A 17,709-nucleotide genomic window follows, 5' to 3' on the forward strand; every position below is an offset into this window, starting at 1 on the left:
ACACGGTTATTGTTCATGAGTCCAACAGCAGAGGGGAAGAAACTGTTCTCATGGTGAGAGGTTCTGGTGCGAATGGACCAGAGCCTCCTGCCTGAGGGGAGCAGGTCAAACAGTCTGTGTCCAGGGTGAGAAGGGTCAGCTGTGATCCGAGCTGCACGCCCCAGTGTCCTGGAGGTGTACAGGTCCTGCAGAGATAGGAGCATGAGCCCTATCGCAAATCAATAATAAAAAAAACCAAAAACATTTCAAAACAACCGGGTAATTAAGCTGAGACCAAAGCCCACAGTGGCAAATGCTCTTTAAAACTTTTTCCCCACTGCATCTCTGAACTGAGCTGCCTGCACTGTGTAATTAAACAAGCCATCTGCACATTGCACGCGCTCACAATGGTCTCACAGATGGCTTATTAGCTTACGAAATTAGTAGCCTGATCTTGTAATGCAAAACTGCAGAGCAGTTTATTGTAGACCACCAGCATCTTTTAAACCACTTTTTATTTGTAATCTTTTTGCTTAAGGATGTGAAAAGTACCAACAGTTTCAATGTGCGGCCCAGCTGTGAAATAAAATGCCCATGTTTTGAATCCCATCACTCCTCTGGGTGTGCCAGATGATATGCAGGGCCAGTGATGAGCCATATCACAATCACATTCATTTTGATGCCATTATAGTGATAACTCATGTATGAAGAGTATATAATATGTTCCTAAATGCATGATCGCACTGAAGTTTATCATATTCAATTGATTTTTTTTTTAACAAATGTTCCTATTTTTATATTGAAGAGTTGAAGAGTAATAGAAAAGCAGAAAAAAAAACAGAAAAAAAATAAAATTAGCTAATTATGACTTCTGACAGAAAACTGTATTAGAATTAGAAGCAATCACCCCTTTTACACGTCTTATGACTTATGACTAAAAATGGGAAGGCAACCTCTTTGCGACAAGGAAAAATTGGTGGTTGGCTGGTGATTACGTTGATTTTTTTTTTTACATTGTTTGTAAATAGCTGCCGTGACCAGCTCGGCATGCAACACTCACTGCATTTAACTCACAAGCCAATTGCACAGGTCGCCTGGTGGGAGGGAAGTTGCAGCCAAACAATCGCAGTCTCAGACAGATTGGCAAATGTTTGCAAATAATTTTCATCTAACTTAAAAATTCAGACAGACTTTGTCTTTGAAGTATGCATTTTAAAGGCAATTGGATTGAAGGTTAAGTCACACAGTCATGGTAATTTGGTCATCCTGCAGTCTACAACCACTTCTTTTCCATAGTGTGACTGGAGCATTAGCACTGCTTAAAAAACTTGTGATAAATATCTTTATTATATGATTATATGCTAAATAAATATTGGTTTTCACACCAGTGAAAGACTAAAGTTGGTTCTTCCATTAAAAACACCAAAAACTATTAAGTTAAGTACCAGCTCCTCAGTGCGGGTGTGTGTCCATAAGGAAAAAAATGCAGATATGCAGACCACACTCACTAAACTGCCTTTGTTTAGTTGACTGATGTGGAAAACCCATTTGATGTGAAAGTAAAAAGCTGTACTCTATGCCAATTTTTCAACTGAAGGAAAAACGAAATTACTGACATGAACATGAGCAACATCAATTTTCCTTGAAATAAACCTGCTGATTAGAACATTGTGTAATTTAAAACTGCACTATATTCAAATGTGTGCACGTTTTTGTATGACCATGCCTCTTCTTGGTCTTCCCATTGTAGAGATGAACCGCCACCATTATTCTCTGTATGTTCACAACTGCCGCCTGGTGTTTCTGCTCAGAAGAGATTTCACTCAGCTTGACACTTTCAGACCTGCTGAGTTCCACTGGAAACTGGAGCAGGTATGGAGTACATATTTGTGTGTGAGTATGTGTCCTATTTAAATCTGAATATAGATTCAGGGTGATTCTGTAAAGCAGGGCTTTTATTCATTCTATAGGGAAGGGAGAGGCTTTTCATTTTAATTACTGAAGGCCTTTCATGGCTTTTGTCTGCTTGGTGCATCATATAATAGAGTAAAAGACACCACTATCCTACACACGTACTTAGACTCACACAGAAGTACAGACCAAAAGAGGAAAGTCTGTTTAGTCATGGGTAATAGCTCACCCAGCAGCAGATCTCTACTGCCTGTCATGCCTCTGGAGAGTTGTTGAACTAATTTGCACTGAAGGTCTGTGTTTCAGTCCTGCAGGGAACCTTTAAGAGGTAAAAAGTTGCATCCTGCAGTATAGTGTTGCGTCTACTAGAAGAATGCAAATAAGAGAGTTTTTTTTAATCTCACTGAATGTTGCAGGGAGTAACTATTGCATTAAATAAAATGCACTGCAGGGAGGTAAAAAGTTTTAGTCTTCAAAGCGACTTCTGTTTTTAACCCTGTCTGTTTAGAACAATGCAGACTGTCAAACTGATGTTTAAAGGTCAGGTACATAAGTGAGAGGGACACTTAAATGAGAATCATCTGGATAAAAGGAAGCTACTCCCCGCAGGTCTTGAAACAGACGTTGGTGAGAGTTGCATTCAATTCAGTTTTATTTACAGAGCACCAAATCACAACATCTGCCTCATGGTGCTTTAAACTTTAAGGTAAAGGTTAAACAAGATGAGAACAAAACACAGACTGATGGCAAATTTAATGATATGTAACAGTGGTATGTAAACATCTAGAGAGTGAAAAGAGATGAGTAAAAAGGAGTGCTCAGCTTAACACAGCACCTCAGCAGTCTCAGCCTATAGCAGCATAAGTAAGTGATGCTTTAGGGTCAGAGAATCTAACCCTAACTTTATCAAACTTTATCAAAAACGCGTGGTCTTAAAAAGTGTAATCTTAAAAATGGAGCGGCTGTCTACTGGGAGCCTCCCCCCCCTCCCCCCCCAAACTGGGAGCTGTGTCCAGGCTGACAGGGCATTGGCAAGAGTTGCATTCAAGGCCTCCCATTCTACTTTTAGAAACTTTAGCAGCCACAAGTTGCCTGGAGTATGAGAGAAAGGACCCTATTAGACTAATATGGTCTTTAAGATTGGATGTAGCCTGATTATTTAAGACCTTGTATGTGATGAGAAGGATTTTAAATTAAATTCTGGATTGAACAGGGAGCCAGTGAAAAGAAGTCAATGTGGGTGAAATACATTCTTCTCTTTCTTTCTGTTTGTATTCTCGCTGGAGTGTTTTGGATTAACTGGGAGCCTTTTCAGGGAACTTCAGAATAGCCTGATAGTAATGAATTGCAATAATTCAGCGTAGAGTGAATGCCAGAATTAGATCTTCAGCATCACTTTAAGATATTGCACAGATGAATAAAAACACTCCAATATATTTGTTTAATGTGCATCTTAAAGGACATAGGCTAGCATTTATAATGTAAAAAGTATTGGTCTCAGCACTTAACCTTGTGGAATTCCATGGTTAAGAAGAAGACTAACCATTTACGTAGAAAAAAAATGGATCTGCTAAATAGGCACAATGCTCCCATCAAATTGAAATGAGCTAATATTTTCATGAAATAGCAAAATGCCTCCATTTAAATATTTGATATGTTTTCTATGTTCTATCATGAATAAAATATGGGTTCATTCAATTTTCAAATTATTTCTGATTTTATTTACATTTTAAACAGCAGCTCAACTTTTTTTGGGAGATCATGTTTGCATTTACATATTGTCTGTTTGCGTGCACATTACTGAAACAGCGTGACATTTGCAGAGCTCATGAATATGTGACTCATTTCCCTTCCTTAAAGGCTGTCTTTCCTCTTTAACTCGCGTTTAATCAACTCAGCGAATGATTGTCTGTTTGGCGCCGTTGTTGTTGTTATCAAGTTGCTCTTATTTCTTAAGTGTTTGTATTAAAATCAAGGCTTCCACCGAGTTTAGCTGCAAAGTTTGTGTTTTGTGAAAAGGGCAGAAGTTTAATCGCCCAAATATATGTGCAGAAAGAAAGCAGCCAGAAAGTAATCTAGTTAAATCATTCACATGGTTCAATTTTTCATCTGATTATTTTATCAGAAGGGTTGTTTTTGCCCTCTGCCACCGTTTTGAGTCAGTGTGAGTCTCTTTATTGTGTCTGCATAGTGTTTGCGGGGGTTTTTTTTTATTATGTTTGGGCTTAAATGTAACCAGTGAGTAAAGGAAGTCTCATATGTATAGAAGATCATAAAATCCCTCATGTCTAAATAATTTTGATGATCCAGTGAACCCTCCCAGCTCACCACTGTAATAATGAATGCTAGCTGTATATCTAATCTAATTGTTTACTCTTGGGATGGCACATTTATCAGCCACATTTTGAAATTATTAGAAAATGCCTCATAATTATGGAGAGTTCTCAGAAGTTTCCACTCACAAAGCAGATTATAAAAGATTTGTATTTGATCTTTTTGTCGGTGCAATGGTGCATCTCAACTCTGGCTTATGGTTTATATTTTATCTGTAGGTTTGCACTGAAAAATAAGTGCAAATTCATTTTCTTGGTTTTTTCCTTCTTCTTTTTTTTTCATTGTGGGGGCATATGCAGTAATTCCCTGCATTCATACAAACATCAGTGTATTTTTTGGTTGTCATCTTTGTTAGTGGTGGTGTGTACCTTCCAGGCAGAACAGTTGTTTGTTGCAGGTCACAGGTACAACAAAATGTGTTTTTCTCAGGTGTACCTTCCAGCCAGGTAGTTGTTTGTTCTAGGTCAAAGGTAGATTGAAAAGTGCTTTCCTCAGTCCACTGTTATTTTCTCCTGTGGCCCACAGAGGTGGATGTGACAAAGAGAAGGGCACCCAAGCAGCAGATTGCTAAGTTTTCCAAGCAAACAACCTCAAGACATGGTTCTATTTCTGCTTTGCTTTTTCTCATTCTCTCTGCATCTGTTATCTTTCTCCTATTACCTCTCTCTCAGTCTTTGCTATTACACGCACACAGACACACACACGCACACAGATATATATATATATATATATATATATATATATATATATATATATATATATATATATAGTTCATAGTTCAGATAGTGGGGATCCCATTTGCTCCTTTAGCTGGATCTTGTGAAAGACCGTGGAGGGATTATGCTGTGCAGTCAAAGAGAATTTGTGATGGTGCTGCTCACCACTACAAATCACTTGTGCAGAGACTCTCATTAAATATAAATGGAAACTGGTCTGAAATACCAGAGGTTAATGAGAGGAGTACATAAATGAACAGAGCAAAGAAAAAAAAAGTGCTCTGTGATTATCGTGAACTGATTATGACTGTGATTTGCTGCAATTTTTTTGTCATGTTTCTTTATCAAACGCCGGAGCATAAGTTTAAGGAGATAGAAATAGAAATACATGCATGAAACTGATGTGTTATTGTTAAATCTAAGTGCAAAATGGTCATTTTAGAAAGAAATGCTCCTCTTTAAAACTTAAGAACAGATACCAAAATCTGATCTGTGCCCTGAAGCAGTACACAGTATTTGATATGTGAGTACGGCTGATGCCAACCGTCTACAAAAAAAACCCTATTTGGATTTTTTTCAGATGGCAACCAGGGACCATCATGCCAATTAGTTCTCAAACCAAACCCATCAAAATATTATGTTTACCAGACAGCCATGTATACACACGCATGCATGCATGCATGCACGCACGCACGCACACAAAGAGAGAGAGAGAGAGAAACAAAGTTGCAGCACTGGGGCGTTAAAAGGTTTGAGGGCTACTTCCACTGCCCTTTATTTGCAGGCATTAGTGAAACCACACTTAGCTTTAAATTTCATGCTCATTTTGATCTTCACTAAAATCTTTTTGACAGAGAGACATATAGACACCTGTCAAAACTTTGTAATCAGTAGCTTTAACTGGACTTCATCCCAGCAGTGACAGAGAAGGCTGTTTCCAGCTAAGGTCACAGAATGTTACTTCCTTCCACAAGTTTATAAAAACACAGAAACAATCATAACCGGATTCCTTGGTTGCAAATAACACTCTACTTTTACTGTACTGAACGTAACGGCATAGACTAACAACAAGCTGGAAGTATCGCTAAAGCAAATGGAGACAAAGTGGAAAGACGCAGGTCAAGGTGCATTCACACTATTGTACCACAGTGTACAGTACTGTGCAAAAGTCTTAAGCCAGTAATCATTTCTTTATGTTTTTAAATGAATATGGCAAAACAATGCAGCTACTTACTGAATGATGTGCAAACATATGTGGAAATACAATGCATAAGGCAAAAGCAGAGTTTCTCCCTTGAAATTCAATACCGCAGTTTCAAGTATGGCCACCTTTATTCTACAACACTGTCTGACCTTTCTTCTAATTTCTTTAAGTAGTCTTCTGGAAAAGTTCTCCAGGCTTCTTGAAGAACATTTAAAGTTTTGTTCTGTTCTCTGTCAACATGATCCCACACTGCTTCAATAATGTTGAGGTCTGAGGTCTAGGGAGGCCAATCCCTGACTGATAGTGTTGCACTGTGTGTTTTTCTATCCAGGTATGCTTGTATTGGTGCTTGGGGTCAATGTCATGCTGAAAAAGCTGTTTCCAATCAGATGCTTTCTAGATGGTATGCATGATGGATTAAAATCCATGCATTCATAATTCCATCAATTTTGACAAGATGCCCAAAAAGAAATGCAGTCCCCAAACCATGACAGAGCCTCCACTGTGTTTTACAGATGGCTGTAGGACACTCACAGCTGTACCTCTCTCACGGCCTCCTTTAGTACATACTGATGATGATTGGAACCAGAAATGTCAAGACCAGAATTGCTATTGTGTGTTTATACCTTGAGTTAGATTCATAGACCCGTATTAAGTGGGTTCAACTAAAAAAAAAAAAAAAAAAAAAAAAAATTCCTCTGAAAATGGTCAGGTATAAGGACTGGACTGAAAATGGTTGAAAAAGGGGCTAGTGTCCAAAACGGCCTTTAGAAAGCCTGGAGGACTATTGCTCAGCACTTTAAAAAACTGCAAGTAATTCTTGTTCCAGCAAAATATAAAGAAATGAAGAATGGCTCAGGACTTTTGCACAGTACTGTGGATAGGAAAAGTAATAGAGTAGCAGTAATGTTGTATTAAGAGTTTTCTGGAAGTGCACAGAGTGTTAGACAGGATCATGAGTTTGAAGCTGGAAACCGAAGGGCTGATGTTGACGGTTGTGAACACCATAAGTAGTTGTCAATTAGAAGAGAGAGGAATTCTGGAGTAATTTGGATGAAGTGGTAAAGAGCATTCCCAGTAGGGAGACAGCAGTGGTTGAAGTGGACTTCAATGAAGCCTACTTGTTGTTCCTAGAGTATTTAAAAGTAGAATGGGAGGGAGAGCCTTCAGTTTTCAGGCCCCTCTTCTGTGGAACCAGCTTCCAGTTTGGATTCAGGAGACAGACACTATCTCTACTTTCAAGATTAGGCTTAAAACTTTCCTTTTTGCTAAAGCATATAGTTAGGGCTGGACCAGGTGACCCTGAATCCTCCCTTAGTTATGCTGCAATAGATGTAGGCTGCCGGGGGATTCCCATGATGCATTGAGTTTTTCCTTTCCAGTCACCTTTCTCACTCACTATGTGTTAACAGACCTCTCTGTATTGAATCGTATCTGTTATTAATCTCTGTCTCTCTTCCACAGCATGTCTTTTATCCTGTCTTCCTTCTCTCACCCCAACCGGTCGCAGCAGATGGCCGCCCCTCCCTGAGCCTGGTTCTGCCGGAGGTTTCTTCCTGTTAAAAGGGAGTTTTTCCTTCCCACTGTCGCCAAAGTGCTTGCTCATAGGGGGTCATATGATTGTTGGGCTTTTCTCTGTATCTATGAAGCGCCTTGAGGCGACATTTGTTGTGATTTGGCGCTATATAAATAAAATTGAATTGAATTGAATTGAATGTGGTGAGGGGAACAGGCAGATGGTCTGCTTTGATGACTGCTAAAGTCAGAAGAAGAAGGTTTGACTGAGTGACCAGTGACCACCAGTATGATGGTGGCTTCTCAAAAGTAAATCATAATTCCACTAATCTTCCTATTAGTTATCCTTCACAAGCCAAAGGGACTATCACTGTTTAGTGATCAATGAAGTTCATCTCCTAGATTCAGATGTCATGTAAGCAGAGGACATGAAATAAGGTATGCTTCATTTCTTTCATATAAACTGGTTCAGCAAACCAGAGATTGTCCTTGTCGGCTCCCTGCACGGAGTACAAAGTACTACTAAAGATAAATTGTACCAAATGATAATGCATTGCACTTGTAGGCTGAATCACACTGAAACCAAATAATGAAATTAAGTCTGTACTCTCAGCATTAGCTCTACTTCCAAATGCCTTTCTTTCGCACTACTGAAAGAATTTTTAACATTCACTGCTGAATGTTACACAGTGTATTATATATTAATAGTGCATATTAATACTTATTATTTAGTATCTCAGAGTGCCTATAGTGCTTAAAACAGACTAAACTAAGAACAGGAACTGCCAGAGTGCCTTGAGGTGAATAATGAGTACAAGAGTAGTGGAGGCTGTTGGAAAAAGGACTGTGGTAAGAAGAGGAAGAAGAAGAAGGGGTGACTGTGGAGTGTCACAGCTGCTTCGTACTGTCCTTGTTCCTCCAGCACTTAGAAAGGACACCCAATGGCTTCCGCAGCAACTCCATTTAGCTCTATTGATTTTGCAATTCTGAGCCTAAGAGAGGAGGGGTAGAGTGTGATGAAAGCAAGCTGGCAAAGAGCGAGGGAGAGAGAAGCCTCCATTTTCCATGTCGATCGAATACTCTGAAGGAATGTCACATTGGACAGAAACCGTTATGCACGCATCTACAGGCACTGACTTATTTATGAGTTTATGTGAACACAACCATCCACACAAACACACACACACACACACACAGGATGCCTGCTTTTCCTTTCAACTTCTCAGTGTTGGTAATGGACTAAAGGATGAATCACTACCCTTTCTGAACATTATTCACTCTCCCGAGTCTGGAGAGCCTATCGGTACAATCCAGCTGTCGTTCTTACCAAGTCCTATACAAATCAAGAAACACTCTCTTTAAATTTCCTGCAAGTCAAGAGTGTGAGCTTTAATGTGCACCTACACCTTTCTATATTTCCCCAAAGTCAAGAGCGTGTCCATTAAAATCAAATGCTTCATAGAGAGAGCACAAAATATAGTGTATTACAGAAGGGTTAGAGGGGAATCAAGTACCCAGTATTTTTCTCAGCATAGTTGTGAGATTTTGAAAGGATTAAAAGATTTCTTTTTCTTTTTCACATCAATTCAAAATAACAGTAAATATGACAGGGCATGGTGAGAGCTCCCATGTTGTGAATCACAAAACCAGCTCTCCGATTTCACCAATTACACCTCTCACAACTTCTGCAGAACCCCTGCTATTTATTGTTTATGTCTGAGATCAATAATGAGGACTGAATGCTGGAGTTAGAGCAGAATTGCTCTTGTTGTTTGTCTCTAAAGCCATCTACAGTTATCTGCCTTATCTGCCTGTTTCCACCATGCCTATCGTGCCATGGCTTGTTCTCTGCCCTGTGTGGATTAAGAGGCCCCGTTTGTTTCCCGAGAGATTAATTGGATGGTGTGGGTGGTTGTGGTGTGGCGTGCATTGCCTCTCCTTCTGTTTGTAATAGATAGCGCCTATGCAGAGTGTGAGAATTTTTCATCTCACACACAAGAGACTAATAAATGTTTCAATTTTACATCTAATTATGCATATCCACGTGTTATTTTCCTACGTGAAGCCTCGGGGCGTTGCAGCTGGAGTGAGTTTTGTTTGCTAGAGCAGATTTTTAAAGCAAAAGCATCTGGAGCGAGAAGACAAGACAGAAAGGCAACCACGCTTTGTGATAGATGAGAGCACTTAGTTAAAAAAAAAAATCCGACTCCATAATTTCTTTCAGTTCATGTCATGTTTTCTCTCTTATTTACCATGGATCACTTTCATTTTGCAATTTAATCTACTGCAAGGACTCATATGCAGCATGTTTTTGAATAGACAAACACAAGTTGGCACTGAAACTCACATTTGTTCCTTTCTGAGAGTGCAAAACAGAAAAAGACAGTAAGCAACTGAGGAAATGTTAAGAACTGCCTCGAGCAAAAACACCCAGTGTTTATTTCATTTCTAGCCTCTATTTTTCAAATGCCTTCATTTGAGAGCTCAGCTGGACTTTGTCCGCTTTAGGTGCTCCCTTCATCTCTCTAAATGTAAATTTCTTTGCACTCTGTGTGTGCTCGGGCCGGAGGGTGAGGGATAGCAGGAGTATATGTGTGTGTGTGTGTGTGTGTGTGTGTGTGTGTGTGAGAGAGAGAGAGAGAGAAAAAGGCTTCTTAATGCTCCTTATTGAGCACTTTGCATACATGGTGAGTGCACTACACAATGTACTAACAGCTTGTTTCTTCCATCGTTCTATTTACCACTTCCAGTCACTCCACACGTCTCTACAACTATTGCTTGTCTGTTCTCTTCTCCTCCAATTCCTGCCTTCAGTTCATAAAAAAAAGTCTGTTCACATCAGCGATAAGGTAGAATTTAAATTATTTACAGGTATGATATTGCTTCATTCATCAAGTAAGAGCTCCTGGAGATATAGGGGAAAGATAAAGACAGGCAGATTTCAAACATTATGCTGAAAGACGGTACTTTCAAGCAGACCTTTCACTTTAAGCATCTGGCATGTTTTTGCATTGATCTAGAGCCTCATATCTTTCTTTCTTTGGATTGTTTTAGTTGTATCACTAACACAAATCAGATCTTTATTAGATATAAGATATTTTTCTTTTTTAAAATAGTTTGGCAAAACTTTTCAAAGTAGAAACTGATGGTTTAGAAGTTTTAGATAAGCACACTTTGCTTTATAACTTGTGGAAAACTTGGCAACTCTGTATTCTTTTAATTGGACAGTTTTTTTTTCTGCATAGAAGTTTGCTAGATTTGCCCTTTCACAGAAAACTGCATGTTTTTTTATGCGCATGCCGTTGCGCATGTTAGCAAAGCTCGTTTCCTTTCTTCCTTTCTTTTGCTTTGTGCCATTTATTTATTTATTTCACTATCCTTGTCATTCCCACGGTGACACATAATACGCTGGCATCAAAAGTGCGGTGCTGCATCTGTGTCAGAAAATGATCAGAGGAGAGGGGTGCGAAAAGGAACAAAAGAGATGAAAAGGGAAAGAGAAGGGAACTGGAAGTTGTGACGGATGGATGAGGTGGAGGTGGGGAAAACAGGGTAGGGGAAAAAATAGTCCAGACAAAAGGGCATAGAATGGGCCGGATGAGAAGCAGAGAAAAGGAGGGCTCTGGGGAAAAACTAGACTTCCTAAAATTATCTGGTGAATGTTTGAAGAGAACGACAACAACACAACTTCCAGCATCCACGGTTATTTTACCCAGTACTACAGTTATCATGTCCATCACACAAGCTAAAGTAGTAATAAATCTGATCAGACAAAAGGTTAGTTTTCACTTGAAACAGATGAAAACGCCATCATATATATTTTATAAGACTTTAAGGAAGTCCCCACATCCAAAACCTCTCCAGTATATCGAAATAAACTTGACCTTATTAAAGGGCTCCTCAGCAGCCAGCACAATGTCCTCATTATTCTGTCGATGTTAGCAGATCTAAAAAGCACTAATGCTGTCTGTGAAACTTTGCTTTGGTGTCCTCCTCAGAAAAGGTTCACACAACCTATAACCTCTGTTTGGCCCCAAAATAAAAGATTCGAGGCCGCCGCTTTCCTCGTTAGCAGCTGGTCTTAACGCAGAGCTGGCAGCATCGAATTGTTTTGCCAGGGATGTTCTGGGTGAAAAACCTCAATTGAGTCCGTGTTGAATTGAGACTGTGCAATATTTTCTAGGTCCAAGTGGCTCTTAAGATCTTCCTTCTTCTCTGCTGGTGTGTAGGATGTAATAGCCTCTCGTAAATACACCGTGGCAGATCTCCACAAGATAGACTGGCTTATCTCCAGCGTTTTATCCTCAGCAATAAAACACTGTCGCTGCTGCTGCATGGTAATATTCTCTACAAAGGAAATCAGGTTGAGTAAGGTAAGGCTTAGTCACCACGGTCTCCAAGATGAACCTTTGTCAGAAGAGACCTACTCTATACTGTGATAGAGAAATGATTAGAAAGAGGATACTGTCTGTACAGTCCTTGAATCTATGCAAAACAATTAAGGACATAATCTTAGGCAGCACACGTATTTTTCTGTCTAATTGATAGAGCGCTCTAAGTGGGGGTTTTTTAATCCGATTATTTAAAAAAGCTGAAGTGTTGAATGCTGGGAAATGACAGTCACATTGTAACAAAGCCTTTTATTTTTGCACACAATGTGCTGGTCTTTCTGATGGAATTAAACAATAAAACAATTGTTTACTAAAATTTCCTTCCTGTTAGACTGCTTCATAGCAGGTTTTGGTTTAGACTAGCAGAAAAAAAGAGAAACTAATTTTGTTAATGATGGCTTTATGCCATCAAGGTTCCCAGTAAGCCTTGACAGTGAGCCAGTATTTAAAAAACCCTTAGCTAACTCAGTTAAATGGAAGACATTGACCTTGTGTTTTTCCTGCAGTGGCATGCCCAAATGTTCTCTATAAAGTGAAAAATGTAAAACAAGCTAACTGAGCAAGTATAAGAAGTCCTGACAGAAATAGTGAAAGCACCTGTGTGAGTGTGTCAATAATGTAAATATGGTTTGAGGTTAAAATATTCAAAGTGTGTCATACCTAATAGCCACAATCAGCACTTTTACTTGCACATTCCCTCTGCAAACAGTAGTGCACATGAATTCAAAAGGGTTTCATGGCGGAAAATGACAAAAAATGATGTTCTGTGGAGGTTGTTAAAGTGATTTTTGAATCATTGGACTGTTTGTCTGTCCTCTGTGTCTTCTGTATGTCCTGTTTCTTATGTTTCTTTCATTCAGGGTGAAAAATATAACCTAAGTTTTTATTTTTATTGGTAGTAGGAAAGGAAAAATTTGCAAAAATAACACCTGCAAGGTAACTGACATGGAAAATATTTTCCAAAAATGCCCCAATTTAGCCTGGTAGGAAATCCCAAAAGTTAAGAAAACTGTAAATGCATTTTTAACTTCTATGTTAGTGCAGACGTGATGTTTATGTCTCTGCACTTCAGCCTCTGTCTCTCCTATTTTCTCTCTTTCTGTTGTGGGAATGCTCTGATGATAGCATCCATCCTAAACAGGTCTGCAACCTGCCCGAGGACCAGCTCATTAAACTGTTTCAGCATTCATTGTCTCGTTACTTTGATGCAGAGGAGAAGTGCTTTCAAGCTCACACTAACTAATATGTCATCAGACAAGCATTGCGTATACAAACATGGCTCTGCAACAGAGAATTGCTGATGGTATCTGCTAATGATGTGCGTGTGTGCATTTGTAAATATGTGAGCACGATTTATTTTAGACAGTTTAGACAGTTAGCTGCATAAACAAAGTCAGTGAGAGATTGGATTCAGAAGCTAATCTTTCTTGGATGAAGTAGTCGAGTATATGTGCAAATAAATTTTCGCACTGAAGCTAGTCGAGAAAGTCGATCTGTAACAAAATGACTTGTGATCTTTCTGTAATATTTCTAGTCATTGTTTAGCTTTCAGGTTCAAGTTTCAGATTCAGTTTTACATTCTCTGTGATGCTTTGGTGCTGAGATATTTCTCAAATACAGTCTGATTATGCTATTGTGCTATTTATTTTTCAAGCATGCAGTCACTGTGCATGCGTTCAAAAACTTATAAAAATAGATGTTATTTGTTTTTATTTCTTTTTGGAAACCACTCCATCAGTTATTATAATCAAAAGCAGAGAAAAGCAACAGCAACACACAACACAATATATTTCCACACAGCCTTACAGCAAACTTTTTTATAGTTTGTCTGGAAACGGAGAGTTGCCGAAGGGATTTGTAGCCATGCTAACTCTGTTCATGTCTGTGCTGTGGTTCAGTCTGCTACTTTGACCTGAAATATGAATTCAATAATGAATGGATCAGCATAAAATGTATTGCAGATATCTATCTGTTCTCCCCGAGGATGAATCGTTCACTACAGCGTCGCCAGGATAGATTTCAGTTACAGGATTTAGGTTTACTAGTTTTGTTACTCATTCAGAACCATTTGCAAACTAATGCCATTTTCATAATCCTTAGCTCTTAAGCTAAAACAATCCTGATAAACTGCATCTTTGAATCTGTTACGTGGCATTGATATTTGTACAGAAATATACAGTCTGTAGGCAAGACACAAAATTTTGTACCAGAAATTTTCAGATTTCTGTTTGTTGTCTGCTTGTTGTCTGAGCAATATCGACCAATCAATTCAATAACAAGTCTAACAACATCATTTGAGCATGTTTTTTTCCCCTTTAAATCTATCTGTAGTCAAACTGTAATCATTGACAAGAGTATAGAAAAGAGCCTTGATAGGACACAATAGAAGCCAAGAGGCAGTGGCCATTGCACCCAGAGGGTAAGTCATCTGGTGTCCCAAACTGTGCTTTTATAAGCTCCACATAGTCACAGCTCTAGGAAAATGCAGTATAATGCCATATAAGTGGAGACAGTCACCCACATAAACAGTGCTGATAATTGTAGAGGCATGCACTCACCTCTGCAGGCAGTCAGCCAACCAGCGGCTAAATGAAAGTGGCAATTCATTCTGCCTGTCTAGTCAAGTACCCGTGCAAATCCTGAATGCGAGATGATGAAACTAAAATACACTGTCATTGTTAATAACACACGGGTGACTTGCCCGAATATTTCACTTAATGTACAGTAAAGGAAGGTTAAAAAAAAGGAGAAGAAATGAGGCATGACGTGAGGAATGTCATGCTACCAAAATGTAGGTTGTGATGACTACATCCCAATAAAACATCTTGAATCATCACATCTGAAGGTGGTTTTAAAAAGTGAGGTCTAGTGGGTAGGAGCGGTTTCTGGGCTCTCCTTTCTGTCAGCGTATCATGTTATAAAGCTAACATCCCTCGAGATTCTTAGTTGCTCCAACAAAGGTTTCGTCTACATTAGTTTCTATGTAAGCTTAAGCAGAAATTTATTCTCCGTGTCCATGTGTGTAGCCACTTGGCCTTAATGAGAAATTCTCCGTCCACCTGTCATGTTTTCTCTTCGTATCTGAAATTAGCAGATATTTTTCTGCTCCATGCAAAAAAATCTTTTCCTCCATCTTTAACCAAATCCTGCCCACCAGACTGATTAAAGTAAAACAGTCTGGCCTTTTCTTGTCTAAATACCTTTGAAATTATATTTACCTCAAGTGCCCAGAAATAATAACCTTTAAAAGAAAGTGCAGTTTCATTTGAGAATATTTATTTTAGAAAACAGCCACTGTGGCCTCATTATTTGTGAAAGAAGTTGTTCAGGGCCCCATGCAGTGCTGTTTGTATCATTATTGCTTTGGGCCATAAACTATACTTGTACTCCCCCATTTAACAGCATACAACATGAAACTTTTTTTTTCTCATTTCTATAGCTGTTTACTCTGTTCGGCACTGTGCAGGACGGCAGGTTGTCCTAACATGCACTAAGAGAAAATGCCAGAGTCTTGTCACAGTAAAATATGCTAAGAACGTATTGATATTTTAATTAGAGCTGTGACTTTTCTTGGAAGCATTGCAGTGCTCTTCAAGGTTGAAGCCATTCTTTGAATTCACTGGTCTATTGTTATTTTTAAGGCCTCTGTAAAAATTTGATTTCATTAGATGGCCTCTAACAGCTCCAAATTAAAGCAGCATTCTCTCTGTAACTGCCAGATGTGTAATAAGAAGCCACTTGATACCATATTGACTTAAAAGAAAATATTATTTCATTATTGTTTTTAAAGCTGGTTGTTGCTGCTAAAAAACACGAGTCATTGCATGTTTTATTAGAAAGCTCCATTCTGTGTAATAGGAACATATACTGGCTTCTTCCCCTTCAGTTCAGGGTCACTGTTGGGCCCAGCTGTCACATGGCGACAGGCAGTGTACACCAGTGTAGCAGCTGGAATAACATACAGAGACATCCAACCATTCACACCTACATCACCTGTTAAGCAGACCTGCATGTCTTTGAACTGTGCACGTGAAGAGAACCCAGTCAGCATGTAAACGCCACACAGAAAGGCTAAAGCGAGAGAACAGGCTCTGTCTTTATAAGTTCTCACGATCGAGAATGTTTGTGAAGGTTGATAAAAGTTGTGTGACGCGCGACTCTTTCTACAGCTGTGTTTGTCACTCACCGTGTGCCTTTAATGAACAGCTCATTAGACGGAAACCTCATTAGCGGTCTGACGACAGGGAGCAAATGATCCGGGGAAAAGAAGAGGAATTTGATGCGTCTCATTTATTGGAGGTAGAAAGGCAGGGAGCATTCAAGGATGCGCTTTTGGGTTTGGAGTAAACATCATCATGTTCATAACAGCAGCCCTATAAACATAATCCCCCATGGCAATACGCTCCATAATAATACTAATAATAATAAAAAAAAATTAAAAAAAAGACGTGTAATTGCTTCAGTAATGTATTTTTAAAGCTGCCCCTTTTTCATTTCTGTTTTAATCGGGCCTGTTGTCGTGTTTCAGTGCGTACTAAGAGGACATATAATTTACTGGCAGCATAGCGATATGACAGTTTTTCTCTGTGCTTTACAGATCTGTGACAAGGAATGGCACTATTATGTAATCAACGTGGAATTTCCTGCAGTGACTCTTTTTGTGGATGGCGTGACTTACGAACCCTACCTAGTGACGGATGACTGGCCGATCCACGCCTCGAAGATCGATACGCAGCTGACCGTGGGCGCCTGCTGGCAAGGTCAGTGTGTGTGTGTGTGTTTACCATACATAAGCATAGAAAAACAGCCATTTTCAATGCTTTATTTAAAAGCACCAGGGTTAATTAATTGTTTCAAGGCTGCATACATCCCTTTAGCGAGATAAATAAAAAAAGGAAATGATATGTTGTCCTGATTTTGCAAAGCAGGAAATTGAAAGCAGGTCTTGCGTATTCTGATACTATGTAATACTCAACATGTGACATAATTTCCCTGTGCAGGAACGCTATTGAAAGCAATACATTTCACAGTATGTGCATTGCAGGCCACTGAAATGCATAATGAAATGCATTATGCTCCAAGAAACCGAATAGTCTGTGCGAAAACTGCAGGTGCAGCAGTCAAAAACATGTTTTCTTTTAATGTGCGGTTGTTACCAGCCTGAAAAATGCTGACAACATATCATAAGCATAAAGAAACCGCATCAACAAAAAGGCAGAGCAGCCCAGAGATGTTTAAAATTACATTTGAATCACAAAGGGAGATAGTGAGAAAGAAGGCGAAAATAAATAAAGAGACTAACATTTACATCCCCGGCCTGCGACCTGTTTCCTGTGGCACAAGCCGAGCGGGTATCAAACAGGAAATTCTGCGCCGTCGTTTCCAGTGATGGGGAACGGGAGCGTGCAGAGATCGCGTTGGACTGAATAAAAGCTACCCTGCTGTCATGTTTATTACTTGAATAATTACAAAAATAAAGTGCTTCATATGAGAAAGAGACAGTAGTGATCCTTTTCTTGCTGCCTGCCTAAATCACATTCACAACCCTTGCCAGCATCATCCAACGCTTCAATCCTGATGGCATTTTGGTTGCTGCTTAAATTTTGTTTCATCCTGTGCCTGATTGCAATTTTCTTTCTGTCGTCATCATTTTCTTCCT

At 39.2% G+C, this 17,709-nt stretch overlaps 1 protein-coding gene across 1 annotated transcript in view; it reads left to right on the top strand.

The window, feature by feature from the left end:
- Positions 1–17,709, top strand: part of clstn2a (calsyntenin 2a) — a 170,256-nt gene that overhangs the window by 130,427 nt on the left and 22,120 nt on the right. The window contains exons 9-10 of the mRNA XM_085141243.1: positions 1,730–1,851; positions 16,648–16,810. Of these exons, the coding sequence (XP_084997369.1) occupies positions 1,730–1,851; positions 16,648–16,810 (285 nt within the window). The remainder of the gene's footprint in view (positions 1–1,729; positions 1,852–16,647; positions 16,811–17,709) is intronic.

Source organism: Neolamprologus multifasciatus, chromosome 18 (genome assembly GCF_963576455.1).
Source record: "Neolamprologus multifasciatus chromosome 18, fNeoMul1.2, whole genome shotgun sequence".
Classification (NCBI taxonomy): Eukaryota; Metazoa; Chordata; class Actinopteri; order Cichliformes; family Cichlidae; genus Neolamprologus; species Neolamprologus multifasciatus.